The sequence below is a fragment of the Anser cygnoides genome, chromosome 9 (genome assembly GCF_040182565.1).
Source record: "Anser cygnoides isolate HZ-2024a breed goose chromosome 9, Taihu_goose_T2T_genome, whole genome shotgun sequence".
Taxonomy (NCBI): Eukaryota; Metazoa; Chordata; class Aves; order Anseriformes; family Anatidae; genus Anser; species Anser cygnoides.
Window position 1 is genome coordinate 18782079 of NC_089881.1, and position 18152 is coordinate 18800230.

Below are 18152 nucleotides of genomic sequence, written 5' to 3' on the forward strand. Positions count from 1 at the left end.
ACCACCACCGCTTCCCATGTGTCTATCCACGGTCCCCCACCCAAAGATGACCTGAGGGAGCCCGGGAGGGAGCCGGGGGTGCCTCAAAGGATGCTCCCAGCATCCTGCATCCTGCGCCCGGCCATAGGCCAAGGACGTGTGTGCGCCCCGCGGGGACAGGGCAAGTTTTGGGGGCACACGAAGACCTGGCCCCCTCGGGGCTAGGGCAAGGGGGAGTCGCAGCCCTTTCTGCCTGGACATCCCGGGGGAGCGGGACTTCTGCCCCCGCTGCCGCCCGAGGAAAGCGGGGCGAAGGGGGGCGCCGGGGGTGCCCGTCCCTTGGCTCCCCGTGCCCAGGCAGCGCTGCGGAAGGCGGGTGCTCACAGCACCCAGGTGCCACGGAGGGGCAGGGGGGGAAGGAGGAAAAAAGCGGGAAAAGCCGCTCCGAAAACTGGTATTTGAGGTCGCTTTTCGGGTTTGTTTCTTTGAGTCTCCCCTTCCGCTGCCCTGGAGAGAGAGCTGTGGGAAATAGCGGCTTCCAAAAATCTCTCCTTCCAAAAGACCGAAGTAAGCTGCAGATGCACCTTTCCCCCGAGTGGAAAGGAGCGAGAAGGAGCCAGGGGCTGTGTCCCCCCCCCCCTGCTGCCAGGTGTCTGCCCCGCCGGGCCACGGCCCCGCTTTCCTCCCGTGGATGCCGTCGGGCTGCGAACCCAGCCCCGAAAAAAAGCGCATTTTGGTTAAAGCCGTCACTCGGGAGCCTCGACTTTCTGTGCCAGCTTCTACCCTTGGGAAGGGGGGTTTACGGCCCCTTTATAGCCCCCCTCACAACTGTTATTCCTGAGGGGAGCACCAAGAGCACTGCTCCTGGATCCGGGTTAATAATTCACGCTTCGGCAGGAGTCACTGCGGTTTTGTGTGGTGCCTTCTGACGTGAAAACGGGTGTACCAACCGTTCTGTATTTTTTCCGTTTCCTGTAGTAATTGACATATAATATCTCTGTTTATAGCTCGCTTGACAGATCTATACAGATGTATATTTTTGCTTAATTTCGGAGTTATATATACCAACGCATGCCAACTAAAGAAACAGTAAAGGAGATCTGGGAATTCCGTTATGCAGGAAATCTGTGCAGGGCTTTTGCTATTATTTATAGAAAATGCTATGTCTTTAGTTTGGGCGCTCTTACTACAGAATTGCCTTATTAAGAGTCTCAAGCGGAGATCAAACCTAGAGAATGGGGAAAGTCTACTCAGCGCGACAAACAATCCTTAAAAAACGCTGCTCGGATAATTTCTAAAGTGAAAAGTTTATTGTGAGACCCACAGCCGTAGGATTCATTTAATAGAAAAATTGCGGCGCTATGACTTGCGTCCAGGCTGTCAACAGGAGATATAAAATAACCTCAATTTAGCAGAAATAATTTGGTTTCCATTAGCGTTTCTCCTCGCACGCAAGACGCACAAAGTGGGTTCGGCGTTACTGCAACGCGCGGACACAGCCGCTAAAAGCGCTCCTCGGAGCTGTGCAGGTGCCTCCGAAATAATTCACCTAATTCACCTCAAAAGTTGGTGGCAACGCAGCACTTCACGTATTTTGGCTAATCGATTTATATCACCCGGCTTTCTTTTTAATCTGTCATCTCAATAGGAAGACAAACCCCACTCCAAGCGTTCACTCCAGACAAGGCTCTTTCCTTTTCCAGGAACTGGGGGAAGGGGGGGGGTTATTTTGCTCTTTTTTTGGGGGGCGGGGGGTGACGACTTACAGCTCCGCGTTTCTACACATGCCATTTTAGACGTTTTTTCCCCTAACGAAACGGAAACGTTCCCTCTGCTCACAAGCAGCACCTGTCAGTGCCGACTCCTTTAGGACCCCTTGGGATGCAAACACCAACCCAAGCCTCCGGCAGGCTGGGATTTATCCTGGCCGCACCGGCACACCGGAGCTGGGCAGGGGGAAAAGGCCACCCTTATTTTTAATTTTCAGCCCCATGCTGCCAAGAACCATGTTGGTCTTTGCACGCCGGCCGGCCAGCAGAGCACAAGCGGTCCCGCAGCAGCAGCCCTGCTCTTCGAAGAGCAAGAGGCACAGCAATTTCTGCAGGGCCTTCCCCAGCAGGGCGCAGCTACAGCCCGGTGGCATCTTCCCCGTGTCTGTCCGTCCGCCCTCAGAGCGAGCAGCTCGGGCAGGAGGCGCATCCCTTGCCGTGCTCTCTGCGCTGTTTCTTTTTCTTTTCTTTTTTTTTTTTTTTTTTTTTTTTCGGGGTTTGCCTTACAAAGCCCAGCGGCTCGGCGACACCGCCTGGCTCCGCTCCTCGCCCGGTGCCGCGCTCCCCGCGCTGGTTTGCGCCGCGCAAGTTCCGCGGGCAGCGGCGGCTCCGGGCGCTGCCGACAGGGGGAGCTGCCAGCCGCCCGCCGCGGCCCCGGAAGGGGGGGAGCCCGGAGCTTAGCGGGGTCGAGTACAGATCTTCAGTCTTGGGGGATAAAAAGAGATTAAAGGCTAAATTCTTTTTTTTTTTTTTTTTTTTTTTTGGTATCAATTTTAACCAACTACGAAAACGTAGAGCTTTTATCCTTTGATGTTTCCCCAGAAAGAAACTGTTATATATCGGTCGTGAAATTACCTCGCTTCGGAGCCAGCGAACCAGGCGCGGAGTGGTAAAATAATTTAATTAAAAATAATAATAATATGAGGACCCGAGCTTCCGCAGAGGCACTTCAAGGCTGACACATGCCCCTCCGTCTCCCCTCTCCCTGGCTCTCCCAGGGCTCGCCGGCTCGTTCGATGGGAACACTTAGGAGCGGCACCGACCCCCGGCAGCCTGGGGCTCGGCTCCCCGTGCGCCCCGGGCTGCGCCCCCCTTTCCCCGCGGGGCCGGCTCCGCAGAGGCGGGGTGCCGCACAAAGGCCCGCCGCTAAAACCAGGCAGCAGCCGCCGGTCTTTTACCATATTAAGCATAAATCAAATTGTAACCGGCTACCCACTTTCCCCCTACTACAAAAACTCTTCACCTGTATTTAAATAGCACGTCTTTAATTACAGCAGTTGGGGATGTATGAGGCTGAAATGAAATTAGCAGTCATTACCAGTCCTTTAACTCTGTGGTGCTTTTGATCAGCACTAAATTAGCTTTCCAGTCCTAACAAAGGCTCTATAGCAAGCAGTGGGCTGTAAATAAGACAGCTCGACCTGCCCTCAACACCTTTTCTCTTGTCAATCACAGCTCTATCATTCAGCCCAAGATTAACCTTTATCTACCAAATTCTTACCCCCCAAAAAAGAGGAGGGGGGGAGAGAGGGGGGGAAAATCCAACCTCAACTTTGCTAACTGTATCTAAAAAGAGCTTCCCTTTAAATAGCATTATAACGAGCCCAAACGTCAAAATCGATCTTCCCGGCCCAAATTGCGGTGCGTCAGGAGGCAGCTTTAGCCGGCGGCAGTCACACGCCGCGATTTATTCGCAACTTCCCCGGGCACGGCCCCTTCGCCCCGCGTCTCCCCTCGGGCCGGACCCCCCCTTGCCAGCCCAGGAGCCGCCGGGGGGGTGATGTCCGCGGCCGCCCCGCTTTTCCCGGGCGAGCCTGGGGAGGCGGGGAGCGGGCGGGTGCGGGTTGCGCGGCGCGCAGCCGGCAGGGGGCGCCAGAGCGCGGGCGTTGCGCGGGCGTTGCGCCAGCGCTGCGCGCCGCTGCGCGCCCAGGTGAGCCCCGGCCGGGCGGCAGCCCGCAGCCCGCAGCCGCCCCCGCGGAGCGCCCCCAGCCGCAGGAGCCTTGCGGGGGCAGCGGGATCAGCACCGCGCAGGATGGGGGCACCGCGCAGGATGGGGGCACCGCGCAGGATGGGGGCACCGCGCAGGATGGGGGCACCGCGCAGGATGGGGGCACCGCGGTGCCGGCCCCGCTCCGCGGCTCTCCCCGCGGGGTAACCCCGGCCCCGGTTGAAACAGTGAGAGCCGGGGCAAGGGGCAGGCTCGGGGAGGCAGCGCTCCTGCCCGGAGCTCCGCTCGCCAAGCGGCTGCCACTGAAATTCGGTGAAAGCCGAAGCCGCCCGGCGCGCACCGGTCCCCGAGTTTCACGCTCGCCAGCTCGGAGCGGCGGGTCGTAGGTGGGAGCCGGGTTTCTCGATCGTTTTAAAGGTCACGGGGGAGGAGGGGGGAAAAAGTGTGAATGTCAAAGTTGGGCTGCAGCTACTTACATGTCCTTGCCAGAGCAGGGTGGTGGCTAGTTAGCAGTTTGATTGGCAGCTTACAGCGAAAGTCCGCGCGGACTCCTGAGCCCGAGGCAGCCCCGGGGCTTCGAGCACTTTTCACCGGACAGAGGCAGCTGAAGGAAGCTCGCACGTCCCCTTCTCCTCTCCTCTCCTCCTCCATCCAGGACGGAGAATGAATCCATTTCGGTTTTTCTTCCCCCGGCTCTCCTTCCGTTTGCCTACACATCCTCCAAGTCCTAGCCCTAGCTTTTAACTGCAGTCCCTGGAACAAGAGGGGAAAAAATCGTTTATGGCTTAAAAAATCCAAATGGCTGATTCTGTGTGTGTGTGTTATAAGAATGCACCCACAACAACAAAAAAGTCACTTCTCTGTCCCCCACCGTACAGCAGAAGAATAATAAAAAAGCTTTATATTTTTGCAGTGGGTATTCAAAGATAATTTGATGCCATTGTTTCTGCTACAGATGGTTCTTTTTAATACAATAACACTGCTCTTTGTGCATACTACACACAATAAAAATCGAAAGCGTTCTCCTGAATAACCATTTTGTTCTCGCTTGTATACAGGCCAACAAAAGCTGCCGTGAGGTAATGGGTTCTGTTTATTGAAGCCATAGAATAGAGGTTTGATAAAGATTTTTGTATATAGGGGGGGAAAAATTAAAATAAAGACCTTGCAAGGTCGAGCTGATCTCCGCGTATTTATTACTACTGAAATATTTTATCAATATATTTCTTCGAGTTGCAGCTGCAGGGTTCCCTCCTCCCCTCCCCCCCGCGCCCCAGCCTTAATCGGCCCAAACATCTGTTTCTTTGAATTTGGGGAGATCTGCGGTCGGAGCCAGACCTAAAAACCCAGACTTTGGGAGCGAGAGGGGCACCGCAGCTCCGAGGCGAAGGCAAGGAGCGCTGGAGAAGCGAGGCAGAGGAGACCCTCCCGTGCGGTGCCTGCGCCTATCTTTGTGCGCGCCGCTTCGCAGCCCGCTGCCCGCATGCACGCACGCACACAAAGGCGCAAAGCGGGGCGAAGGGCCCCCGGGACCGGCCCCGGGTATTTCCCGGCGTGTGAACGCGGGCGGGTCCCTGCTCCCCCGCGTCCCTGCGCCCCCGCAGCGCGCAGCCCTCGCGGCCAGGGCGCGCCGCAGCCAAACGCGGTGCCCGGCGCCCGAAGCGTCCCCGCAGGTCGGGGGCGTCGCCGCCCCTCACCGCAGCGCCCGGGCTTCAGCCTGGGAAGCGAGCCCCGAGCCCGCCAGGGTGCCCCGGGCTGCGGCAGAGTTCTTGCGCGTTGCTAACTTTCTGCCGAGTCATGAATAAATTAGCACCGCTCAAAGGGAAGGGTGCACCGGGCGCAAGGACCGGGAGCCGCAGCTATTTCTGTGCTGGAAATTGCTCCGCGGGTCAAGAATTGCGCGGCCGAAAGTCTCCCCGGTACCTAGGGTTGAATCTGGTTGCGGCTGTAGCAACTGGAAGAGAGCCCCAAAGCAAAAGAAAGTGCTTAGACAATAGGGCGCTGCGGGAAGTTGTTAGTCACTGCCTGTGTTTGTCTACCTTTCTATAGGAATTAATGCCACAGTTCTCCGTGCCTCTGTAGCCGGGACTGACAGTAATCCACCTCTGTGACTTCTGCCCTTTGTGTTTTCACAAAACTCGGCTCACTTGTAGCACGACAACAGCACGGAATAATGACTTTAACCTTCAAACATTCTTTAATTAGCTTTTTCAGCAAACTAAAAGATGCTCAAATGAGCCCTTTGACAAAAACTGACCCGCGCCTTCAAATTCTACTTTCACTTTTGGGACTAAGACGTTATTGGTTCACAACTCGTCTGAAGTCATCTAATAAGGGATTATTTAGGAACTATTACCCACACGCCAATTAAAGCCTCTCCGATGAAATTCGGGAGACAAAGATAAGCATCAAAACGGAAAATTAAACTATTTGCACATGGCTTGTTTTTCAACAACCCATTTTCTATCTCAGGATAAACATCTTGGAGCCGGCTCGCCCCGCCGGAGCGGGGAGGGTGCGGGGAGCCTCGGCGAGGCGCCTCGGAGCCCCCCGACCTCTCCGGTCCCCCGACGGCAGCCCCCGGCACCCGACCCTACAGGCTCGGCGCAGGGGGGCTGCGCTCCCAGGGGCTGGGGGCTCCTTCCCTTGCCAGGCTTCCCTCCAAGAGCCGCCTGCGGGGAGGGTGGCGGAGCTCACCTCCACCTGCGGGGCTCAAGCAACCTCCGGTCATTTTGCAATAGCCTCTAAACGCAAAGGGGAAAAAGAAAAATGAAATCGGTGGAATAAAAGACCCAACCGTGCCAAAGTTGAAATCGTGCAAGTGCTTTCCTAAACTGGTGGCACTGGGGAAGAAAGTACCGCTCCTCCTGAGGAGGTATTTTATTACTCACAGCAGTGAAGGAAAGGGATTAGTACGAAATGCGCCTTTTGCTACCTATAGAGGTTCTTTGGGTTAAATGTGAACCAGACTCTCAACAGTTTAATACGGACTTAGGAAAGAAAGATGATTTTTTTTTTTTTTCCCCCAGACAAAGCATCTCGATGGCTCAGAAATTTTACGTCGTTCTTAACCGCTGTATACAAATCTTGGGGAGAGTTTCCAGGGAAATTACAGCAGCATCCGACAGCAAGCTGACAAAGAGATTCCAGGAATGCCACGCATCTAGGAGGGAAATACGAATCCCTCTCTTTAGCCTGAAGCACGAAATTGGCTTAAAGCTCATTTTGCAGATAACCGGAAACGAAATCATCAGTGCGTGGGACCGGCTGGCTGCAACTTTCTAACGCGCTGTATCAATGGCTAAGACTTTCTAGAGGAGGAGAAAAAAAAAAAAAAAAAAAGAAAAAAAAAAGCGTGAACCACAGGTTGGAAGGGCTGTAAAAAAACCTCGCACCTCAACTCGCATTTTTCGCTTTGCCCCGCAGAGGGTTTTGCTCACGCACGGGCACCGATATACTTAAGCCTGTGTCCCGAAAGCGGTCCCACGGGATGGGAAATCTAGTGTCCCAGATTTTGGCATTCTCAAGTCATTTTAGACTCGGGCGAAAAAAAAAAAAATCTGCACCTAGCAGTACAGATAAAATATCAGATCCCTTCAAATCTGCGAGCGAGACCTACACCTCTACATTGGCAATCCGACCAGAAAAGCCCCGTAAGGAGTTTGCCAAGAGGCGCTCTCTCGTAGAGGGGCTGAGTGCAGGACCCTCAGCTGTGCCCCCAGCACAAATCCTTCCCGAACCTGGGGGGTCCCACCCAGGGGAAAGTACTGGCCCTGCAAGAGGGCAGGAGCCAGGCTGCTGCCGGCGCTCCTCGCCCCCGCCAGCAGCTCCGCGATCGCTGCCGGGGCTGTGGCACACGGAGCCCCCCTCCGGCCGCCCCGCGGTCCCCAGCCCTCCTCCCGCTGTCCGCGGGGGACCGGAGCCCCGCGGGACCCCCCCGGCCCCGGAGGGAAGCTGCAGCTCCGCGCCCCGCTCCGCCCGCGCGGGGGATGCCCCTAAGTTCTCAGCTCGCTTCCATTTCAACTAATTCCAGGCTTTTCTAGCCCCAAAGCCACGGGTGTGGATTCTGGTGTGCTGGGAGTCCGCACAGAGATCACACAGTCCTTGCAAGAGAGACTTCCCACCACCTCTCAGTGTTAGGAGAACATTTGTGAAACCCCGATAGCTGTTTTTTAAAATTATTATTATTATTTTTTAATTGTCCTGGGACATGATAGTAAAAACTCCAGTTAATTAAAAGCAAAGAGCACTCACTTTACAAAAGTGGCTCGTGGAGAGCTGTGGGTCTGCACAGCACACAGGCCTTTCACTGTACAGAAATGGATGTATGAACTTCACACGTCTCCTGAAATTGAAGATTTTTTGACTTTTTTTTTCCCATGATTGCTGTGAAAGACCTCTTCATTTATTGCTTCAACATTTACCGCAATATTTTTGCTGCCAATTGCAATGGATTGCTGCACTGCCAAATATGCCTTTACTGAAGGATGACCACATGGTAAAGGATGCATTTATCCTCAAAAAAGGAGAGAAAGTATAGTGCTAGTAATATTCTGTCATCATTTACCCAAGTATCTCTAGGATTTGATACCTTCCTTTATTATTACAACTTTCTCTGTAGTTGGGCTCCTTTTACATGCTAAGATGAATTTTTTGAAGAAGTTAAACTTCTTTGCAATAACTAATTAATTAATTGATGGGTATGTTACGTCTGCATTACAGACAGTGATTCTGAAAATAGTTTGGCAAATAACAACAGTAATTTAAAACAATTTACAGACAACTTGCATATATGCGCACACAGTAAGTAATACTTCACATACCTATGCACTTGCTACGCACTACATGCATGCCAGCATACAATCTAATGCCTGACACAAATACATGGCATGTAATACCGGGCATTTACAGAACCCTGAGACCCCTTTCTACACATATACTTCCACACATACATATGGAGCTTGAATGCATTCTTACATCTTAAATGATGAGAGAAACATAATTTTGAATGCTAATTCCTGATTATGTTACTGGGGAGCAAGGTGGAAATCCACAAACCACCTCAAAACTTCTGTTTCCATTCACACTTCTTGTTGCTGTTAGCAGCCTGGAACTAGAAGGGAGAAAGCTCATCTTGGCTGGAGGCTCCCAGCAAGTCCGGAGAGCACTTCACCGGCAATGTTCTGCCTGGCACTTGTTTGTAATCAATCACTTAAGATGAAAGGTGAATTTGGAGAGGTTAATTTTTTTTTCTCTATGGTTTCTGTATGTTTTCAGGTAGTCCATCATCATCACCACCTCACCATAGTAACACCTGCTGACCTTTAGCCCCTATCCCCATTACCTGCAGTAACTTAGAAACTTAGTGACTTTATGTTCAGCTTGTTTAGAAACACACAGATTTAGAGAAACCCTTACAAAAAGCCATTTTAGGACTCAAGATGGCAATCAGGGTCCAGAGTGGACCACAACACATTGTGCTCAACACTTCTCCATCTGAACAACATGGTCATGAAGTAGGAATCCCTTTACACAACTTGAAACCCTGCACCAGTATTACAGAGGAGCAGCTCCAATGTTCCTGACAGGTCAAAAATCCAGGTTACAGCTATTTGAAAGAACATTAATACATGAGGATATGCAGAAATGAGGGATATCTATTTGCAGCAGGAAAAGGGCAAACAACTCATACTGTATCTGGCACGGAATTAAAAAGTGTACAACGGATTAGATATCAACCACTTCTATCAAATCCAAGGCCCAGGAACCTAGGGGGAGGGAAATGCGTAAAAGCGGATGTTTAGAAGGTAGAACACCCCAATTAACCTCATTATCTTTTACAAAACTGTACTATTAATATTCTCAGGTTTTCAAATTACTGTTGTTGTTGAAAAGAATCTGTTGACTATAGCATGTGTTTTGCTGTAGTCTCCCAAATCAGCATTGCCCTTCTTAAGGTCAGGGGAATGTATCTTAAAACATTCATATATTTAAAAAATATGTATTGTTATTTTAATAGGCACTGTGGATAGTTTAATTTGTATCTGTATTAAATTAAACATATGGTGAACAGGGTATAATAGATTTTCTATAATTTAGCTGCCAATGTGGCAACAGAAGCCAGTTACTCTCACCAGCAGACTTGTCAGTGGTTTGTTTACTAGCTTATTTGAATTAAAATAAAGCTTCGCTTCTGCTGACTGCACATCATTATCTATGAGACCATAATCCTGCTAGCAAATCCTATATCTTCCAGAACTGGCTCTTTTGTTTGGGATTACTGAGAGCTTAGCCTATAACAAAGAGGAATAAGGCATCCCTCTCATCCTCGTAATTAAGTGTGGGGAGTAATTTAGAAACAAACCCAGAAAGATGTACAATTCGGAGTTCTGCTTCTATACAGGATTGGGGAACAGAAGAGGCCAAACACTGATTATGTTAGCACAATGTTTAAACCATTAAACTACTGTACAACAGGAATCCAGCTTTTAAAAAGAAATGGCAACTATCAATAATGTGTTAAGTTGCTTTATAGCAGAGACATTTTTTGCTTATCTAAAGGTATGCTGGAAAACTTGGGTGGAGCTTAAAGACTGAAGACTATTTTAAATCTCAGATTTTTACATGCACACACTACGTACATGTCACTCTTATAACATCTCCATTTTGAAATAATTTAATACATAAAGCTTGAATCATATTTTAAAGTCTCCCTTATATAATCTCACTATTTTTGAATAAGAATATTCTCCAGAAATAGGAATATCTCTAGCAGCTGAACATGCTTGTTTAAGTGCTATATTTTAATACCACCAAGATTCATATTTTCCTTTGGGAAAACAAGTAAGTTGGAAGTTGTTACATTTTAAAGTCAACTTAGAAATGACCATAGCATCTGGGAAAAGAATAAAGACTATTTTAACATAGGTATTCTGAAGTCAGTCAAACATACATCAGCGATCTTTGTTGCTCTAGCTGTACTCGTGTCTGTTCTCTTTCTGCTCAAAACAAGAGTTACATTATATACAAGTTGTGGAAATTCACAACTAGGTTACAAAAAACAGAAGTCTCAGGAGTATACAGTTACACAATATCTATTTGCAGAGGGCTTATAAGGACAGGGGTTGATTTATAAGTCTTCAACATTAATTGTCACAGATGGGAATTCTGAGGACCTCTATGAAACCAAACGAGGCCCTAGTGAATTATAAAGCAGGTCCTTACACTTTAAAAACATTTAGGCAAAGTGACAGTTCAGAACATCTGTTAGCCTTCTGTCTGAGTATAAACTGGATGTCATGGAGTGCACAGCTGTAGGCATTTTCTGCTTCTTTTTGCCAACATCTGTCACAGCATTAGAGTAATATAGGTAATTATCAACACCTCATATAAACTGTTTGCTATTTTAATTTCTGAATAAGTAAAATTAGCATTAGACCCTTTTGGAAAAAAAAATCCAGGAAGGGAAAAATATACATTCCCTTTCAAAGCTGAATGACAGAGCTGATCATTTTAGGAGAGCTGAAATTCAGAAAAAAAAAATCTCTACTACAAATAAGGTCCTTAGGATAACATAAAAGACTTAGGTGAGAACAAGTTTAAATATTCTCCCTTTCTCTCTCTCTCTCTTAAAAAAAAAAAAAAAAGACATCTGAGTCTCATCTGTCATAGCAAAGAAGATCAGTAGCAAGAAAAGACAGGAAACCGTTAATCATCCATGTTTTTTTCCATGCACATGCAGCTGTCAAATGATGTATGTTTTACCACAATAACAAAGCCAAGGGCTCATCAGTACCAAGCAATTTTACTGTCAGTTGGTCATCCTCCTCAACATCTGCAGTAAGAAAAAGAGATCACCTTGCAGTGATGCACAGAAGCTGGACCTGACTGGATGCTGAAGAAGGGAGTGGGGTACTAAGCGGCAGGGCTTTCAGGAATAGAAGCATGTTCCAGGGGTCCCCCAGTAACTGAATGGAAAGATGTAGACTGGAAGAGACAAACAGGCCTTCAAGCCATCTCATCAGGACGACATTTGTTCCCTTTTCACAGCAAGAGATAGAAACCACTGCCCCCTCCTGAAGATCACCTACCTGATTGTGGACAACACAGAGATTTCAAAAAGTGACCAGGTATTTTGGGTTCCTAATCCCTGGAGGCCCAGGTGATACACTTTATCTGAGCATGATTTGTGGAAGGCAGTTGGTTATCATTTGTGATATTCAGACTCCTGTGAGATGTTGCTAGCTGAAAACCAAAATCAGCTACCTTTGGAAACAGTGGCCCACTTGGTGGTTGTCTTAATGAGAGACGTGCACTGCCCAGTCTTTTGGAGCACAGGATAAAGAACAGTAGAACAACAAAGCAATGCTGTCAAACAACAGCAGTGGAGACCATGTCAGTCTGAACTTGCAAGTATGAGCCTAGTGACAGAAAATAATCATGTGGCAATGAGTTTTACAACATTATATGGAAGCAACAATCACATCCAGTTCATACGTATTTTGCTTTCACCACAAAAAGAACAGCACCTCTGCTAGAAGTTAACATTCCAACATGGAAAGCCTGAAAGAAGTGCCGCTCGCTCCTTTCATAAAGAGGAGGCATATGGAACAAAGTGGTCACTAATACGCTATTTTTAGTGCCTGAACTACAGTCCAGAAGATAATACCCAATTACTTGATATAGTGCTCTATACACTGTCTGAACAACAATAGTGGACTGAGAAGCAAGAGAAAGCACCAGAATATGGTTTTGAAGTCATTCAGATTTCATGTATTTTATTTTCTTCTTAAAATAAAGGCTTTGAAAAGAGGTATGGTGTTGTCCAGGTTGAACGAGGGGGGCCAGAGAAGAGTTTAAAAGGAGATGAGAGCAGATGGAGGTTGAGAAAGAAGAGAGAGAGACCTTGACTACAGGAGAAAAGAAAGAGAAAATGCATCTGGGGTGCACAGTCAGAGAAAAGCATCCACATAGCTATAGCATGACATAGGTGTAGCTGTAAGAAAGACTACATTCAGGACAATCTATACAGTTGGGGTCAGTACAGGATTTTACCAATTCTACCCTAGTTTCCACTCTGCTAGTGTGTGATTTGCTGTAGCTAAGCTGCAGACTTTTTTTTTTTTTCTTTTTTTTTTTTTCTGTAACCTCTGCTAGCAATCTAGTAATTTTACCAAGGACATAGAGGGCAACTGTGAGCCCATACCGGTTGAGACTGATCTAACATTTTTGGAAAGGAACGCCTAGAAATGTTATGGTCTTCTTATTATTATTATTTTTTTCCTTCCTCTTACTGCTTCTTTAACATTCATTACATGCTCCCTTCTAATTTCTCTTCACACACAGTCAACATTAGCTGGAGTTGTAAACCTACTCCATGCAGTCTGGGGTCCAGCGCTCCAGCAACGACAATTCAGTGACAGGACCATTCCTACTGTGGTCCTAAGCCACTTGGGAGATGTTTGTAGACTGCTCAAGATGTAGGTTGGGACTACTTCTTTCAAGATCCCATACCTCCAATGAGCAATTACTGCTCTGTTTTTTCTCGCCTATCACAACTCTGCATCCAGGTGGATGTGAAATAGATTTATACCAAATTATAAGCTACAGGATAAATATTTTCCTCCTACTTTTGGTTTCAATGCTAAGATTCTTAAACATTTATTTTAACACTTGCAAATAAAACTGTCTTACCTATTCTCATCACCCTACTACCTAAATGTATTGTTCAAATGCCAAAGAGTACGTGAGCTATTGCAGATCACATAATAGATGCCTACACATTCACTATACTAGTAACATTTATTGTTGAAACAGATTGTTTTGTAAAGAGCTCTGAGATACCTAGGCCATAAAAAGTGTGATATAAAACAAAATGCTATTCAGTTCAATAGATGTCTGATAAGAAAAGAACCCTAAAATTTGAACAGTTCCTCCTCCCCTTAATCAGCCCTAACAATGGTACCCCAGTCTCGGCACTCCTGCACGCAGCAATATCTGTCTTTTAAAGAGAGGAATAGGAACGTGCCGCTAGCAGAGCACGCTCATTGGTGGAACATTGTTAGGTGTTTTATAATTGATAGTTTTCAACATCAGCACAAAGGTAAGGGCTTTAGCCTTGAATAGTACCCACTAACAATATACCCACATACAGAAAACTAGTGCTAAATGTATTTATTAAAATAAATGCTTTAAAATAGTCTGCTTTTCATACAAAGTAATTATCTTACACTATGTGTAAAAGGTACTTTTGTAATCAATGGTATACAACCAGCTTCAGATGCAACCACACACACACACCCCATTACACACAGTGATGCTCATCAGATTGTATGGGACTGAATCATTTCATTATGTTCTGTAGCTTAATTCTTCAATTCCTGTAGCTTCAGCTGGAATTCATCCAGATCAGCCCTGTTTTCTAAGATAAAATCAAAATACTTCAAGGCCACAACCACCAACTAATACAATCAGCTCTAAACATAGAATAAGGTATTTCATACTTTTTAGAGGCTCACAGTTCCTGCTCTAATAGTGTCAGGGCAACAGGGATTTTTTTTTTTTTTTTGGCACTTCTAGCCTGTTAATTACCAAAGGACAAGAGAAATATGTTGTGGGTATGCGTGAATTTTGTAGCAGTCAAAATAGGCAGTAGCAGCCAGCTGGAGAATTTTAAATGCTCTAAATTTTCACAAGTTCTGGCTAAGAAGCTAATCACTAACAAGCTAATGCATTAATTATTTTATACCTTGGATAGTGCAGTACAGTCAAGGGATAAAATACAAAAAAAACCCAACCAACAAACAAACAAAAAAAAACCCAGAAAATATACAATACAGTAACAGGTCATGATATTTCCACTGAACTAGACAAAAATAACCTTGCTAGTAGAAATAGGTGAATAATCATATGGGTAAAATGTTTTAATTACTAGAAATGGTTAGTTTCATTTGGATATCTGTAGAATCCTATCATCTCTCCTAATTAATTCATTTACAAGTATTTGGATGACCATCAATTTATTCATAGAAATGTTTGAGAGTTGCAGGCTATGCAAATTCTGTTGCTAATTAGTTAATGGCAACATTCACCCTGTCAGGGGCTGACGATCGGACACTTGTGCATATAATTCTCACACCCACAAATATTTTCTCATAAAATACTCTGGAAAGTTTCTGTACTTGTGTAGAGTGGACAGTGCTGATCCTGACTGGCTTTTCCGCCCGGCATCAGTGTTTCCATGGCGAGTCCTGTGTAGATCTATCTTGTCTTTTTTATGCAGTGGGCAGTTAGGGATAATAATGTAGTTAGTGGAGAGGTATGTTATATGCTATTTTTAAATATGCTGATGATAGACAACTTTATGGTCCAGACCCCAAAAGGCACTGGGAAATCAAAGCATCTTAGGCTCTTCATTATATTCATACTTATGAGCCTCCAACTCTCAAGTAACTGACTTAATCTTCTAAATGTTATATCTGGATAAGATTGAAATGATGCTGGCTGATCATCAAATGACAGTGATATGATTTCTGTACCTTTGATTTTGTTCACTATCTGTAATGCACGTATACAATGTGGCCCTCACTGCTGCTGAGTGTGCAGTGACGGTGTCCAGGACACTTTTTATCACTGGGAGAAGCAAAAGGGAACTGTGCTGTTGTTTTTATTATTATTAATATTTTTTAAGTCATTGAGATTCTTTTAAAATGTTACAATAACACTATTCAGGTAGTGACCTAAGCTAAATTAGAAAACCAGAATTCTTCTGTAGAAGACTAATTTAGCCCCAGTATTATAAGACCCTAGGATCCTGTTCAGCCTTAGGTTTTTAAATAGTTCCACAGGAAAAATTCACTTATGTGAACTTAAGCACATCAGTAACTGCTGGACTGGAGCCTTGGTGAGTCAATTCATATTGCTATTACTGCTCTCCCAGAGCCAAATGCTTGAAATTTGTCTTTTTGTGTCCTTTTTCTACATTTACTCATGCTAATAATCTAATCTTGCATACTAAATGTCATAATATCATTTAGGATGTTCCAATTATGGAAAAAAATTATAATCCAAGTGAAAAGTCCTTTGCAACATACATCTCCTCCCCATCCCATTGCCATTAAAATGTTCAATTTCAGAGGAGCTAGCATAATTTTCTTTTCCTTCCACTCAATTTTTTTGCCATTCATTATATTTCCATTACAACTCCGGAAAAAGATGTACTTCAGTGGATGATAACCGAGACTATACAGTTTAATAGATGAAGTAGTTATTCTACATTTCAGAATGACTAAATTAAGTCCTACTAAGAATGTAAAAGTTTTACTTTTTCTTTTCTTTTCTTTTTTTTTTGGAATTATTTTTTTTCAGGATGCTTGTTGCAAATTAACTTATATTACTTTTCTCAAAGAACACGTTTGATACAAAACATTACATCCTTAAAAAGCCAAATTACAAACAATGATGCATGCACACTCACAGCAGATTGCAAAAGGTCAGGCACTTCCATGCTCAAAACCACACAAACCCTCATTTGAGCTAAATTACGTGCCCTTCCCACTTTAAAATACCCCCCAAATGGGAGATCTTTACTGGGGAGAATGAGTAACAATTTATTTCTAATATACGTAAGTAAAGTTAGAAGTTTCAGGACTGTAATCAGGCGTTTCAAGTGCCTTCCAAGGACTTCAGAAAAAGTTAAGAACTTCACAGATTTTAGGACATGCAGTTGCAGATTCACATGGCACGCTTTCAAGACCCAACTACATGAAGTGTGAAATCACAAGAATAGTTGCGCTACAGCTGTGTCCAACCCTGTGTCCTTCTCCAGCAGTAAAAGTCAATTATAAAGAATTATAGGGAGGTATAGAGAAGAGAGTCAGGAGCGTAAAGGGCTACTTCTTTGTCATATTTACCCATTATCCAGAAATCTGAAGTTAACTTTTGAACCTATTGGCCAATTTAAATCAAATTTGACAGAGGGGTACATAGTCTTAGAGATAAATTCTGTAAAAATCAGGAACTGCAAAGAGAAAGGAACCAAAAGCAACATTTCCAGTGTAGGAAAGACCAGAACGCAAGGAAACAGCAACCTAGTCTGGGTGGCTGCCCACTAGCCAAGCTACCATGTGCCCACTCAGCACAACCCTGGCTCAAGAAAAAGAAACAGCGTGCACTTCCCCTTGTCCCCAGTGTTGTTAGAAGGATTTTTTAATGGAAACTGGAGAGATTGAGGTAAGCCATGACAGTAAGAAAGGAGAATTTGAGACTGTTGCGCTAGGTTGGTGGGTTTCAGGATGTGGAATAAACATTTGTAGGAAACTAGACTTCATTAGTCCTGCTGCTAGTGGAAAAACATGTTTTAAATTACTGCTGTTATTATCCTGCACTTCAGACATCACAGGAGAATGCTGAGATTGCAGGTGTCAGTCAGAAATCGAGAATCCCCTTCCTGCGACTACAAAAGCTGATCATTCAGAAGAGGCACTGCCCAAGACTTCAACTTTTTCTTCCTTCTTTCCCCTGGTGAGTGTACATCAGAAATAGGGTTGCAAGTTATCAAGCGCTATTTTCTTGGACCAAGCAAACACTTCTTGGTCAGGTCTGGGAGAATCCAGTTATTTCTCACTGGTTAGAAAAACTCTTGCAAATTGTTCCTTCTCTTTATTCTGTACTGCTTTTGTCATAGAGTCACGACATCATTGGGGCTGTATGTCTGCCACACAAACAAGTGGAACAGCTCAACCATCTTGCACTCTGCTTTTTCTACACGAGAGGATTCTGATTTATTTTCTTTTTTAATAGAACGGTTTTCTTTGCAGGATGAGCTTCACAGGGTGTAGTTACTTGCTACCCAAAAATAATTTAAACATGGTTCACTTGCCATTGGTAAGGAATGGTTTGTCTGCCTGTACTAAATCAGAATAAAGAAATATGCAATAGAATCCTCAATATCTGCATGCAATGATACTGCACGTAACCATAACATCCAGCTATGGAAGCTACCTCTTCCTTCTTGTTTTCTCTATCAAAAGTTTAAAAGAGGAACTGCCAAATTTCATTTAGCTGTTAGACCGAACAGCTTCCACTGGACTTGACAGAGAACCTAATGTTTCCATCAGTGGCCTGAATAGCCTTAACTGTGAGCACATCGCTGAAAGCCCATTGCCTAGGGCACAGCGTACTGCCGGAGCTGTAGTGCAAATTCTCAGATCCTTGTTCCAAACTACTCAAAGATTGTTGAACCCAAAGATTGGGTATATGACATTATTCATCTTTGGTTCAGGGAACAGAGGAGGAGAATGGCTTTCATTTCTGGCTAAAGGTGTGTCTGGCTTGGAATTCACTTTTATTTGTGGCTCGTTATTCGTACCTTCATTTGGGTTTTGAGAAGAGATGATGTTGCAGGATTTATACTTTATCATAGATAAGTACTTTATAAAGCTTAGGATAGATATTTG

At 45.6% G+C, this 18152-nt stretch overlaps 1 protein-coding gene across 13 annotated transcripts in view; it reads right to left on the reverse strand.

Annotated features, from left to right (window-relative positions):
- The window catches only part of LOC106032159 (SRY-box transcription factor 2), a 275642-nt gene that overhangs the window by 30045 nt on the left and 227445 nt on the right, over window positions 1-18152 (reverse strand). For all 13 annotated transcript variants that reach the window (XR_010833517.1, XR_007161729.2, XR_010833516.1 and 10 more), the window contains one exon: window positions 4173-4449. Coding sequence is in view for 1 of the 13 variants with exons in the window: in XM_067002290.1 (XP_066858391.1) it covers window positions 4173-4449 (277 nt within the window). In the remaining 12 variants the exon portion in view is untranslated. The remainder of the gene's footprint in view (window positions 1-4172; window positions 4450-18152) is intronic.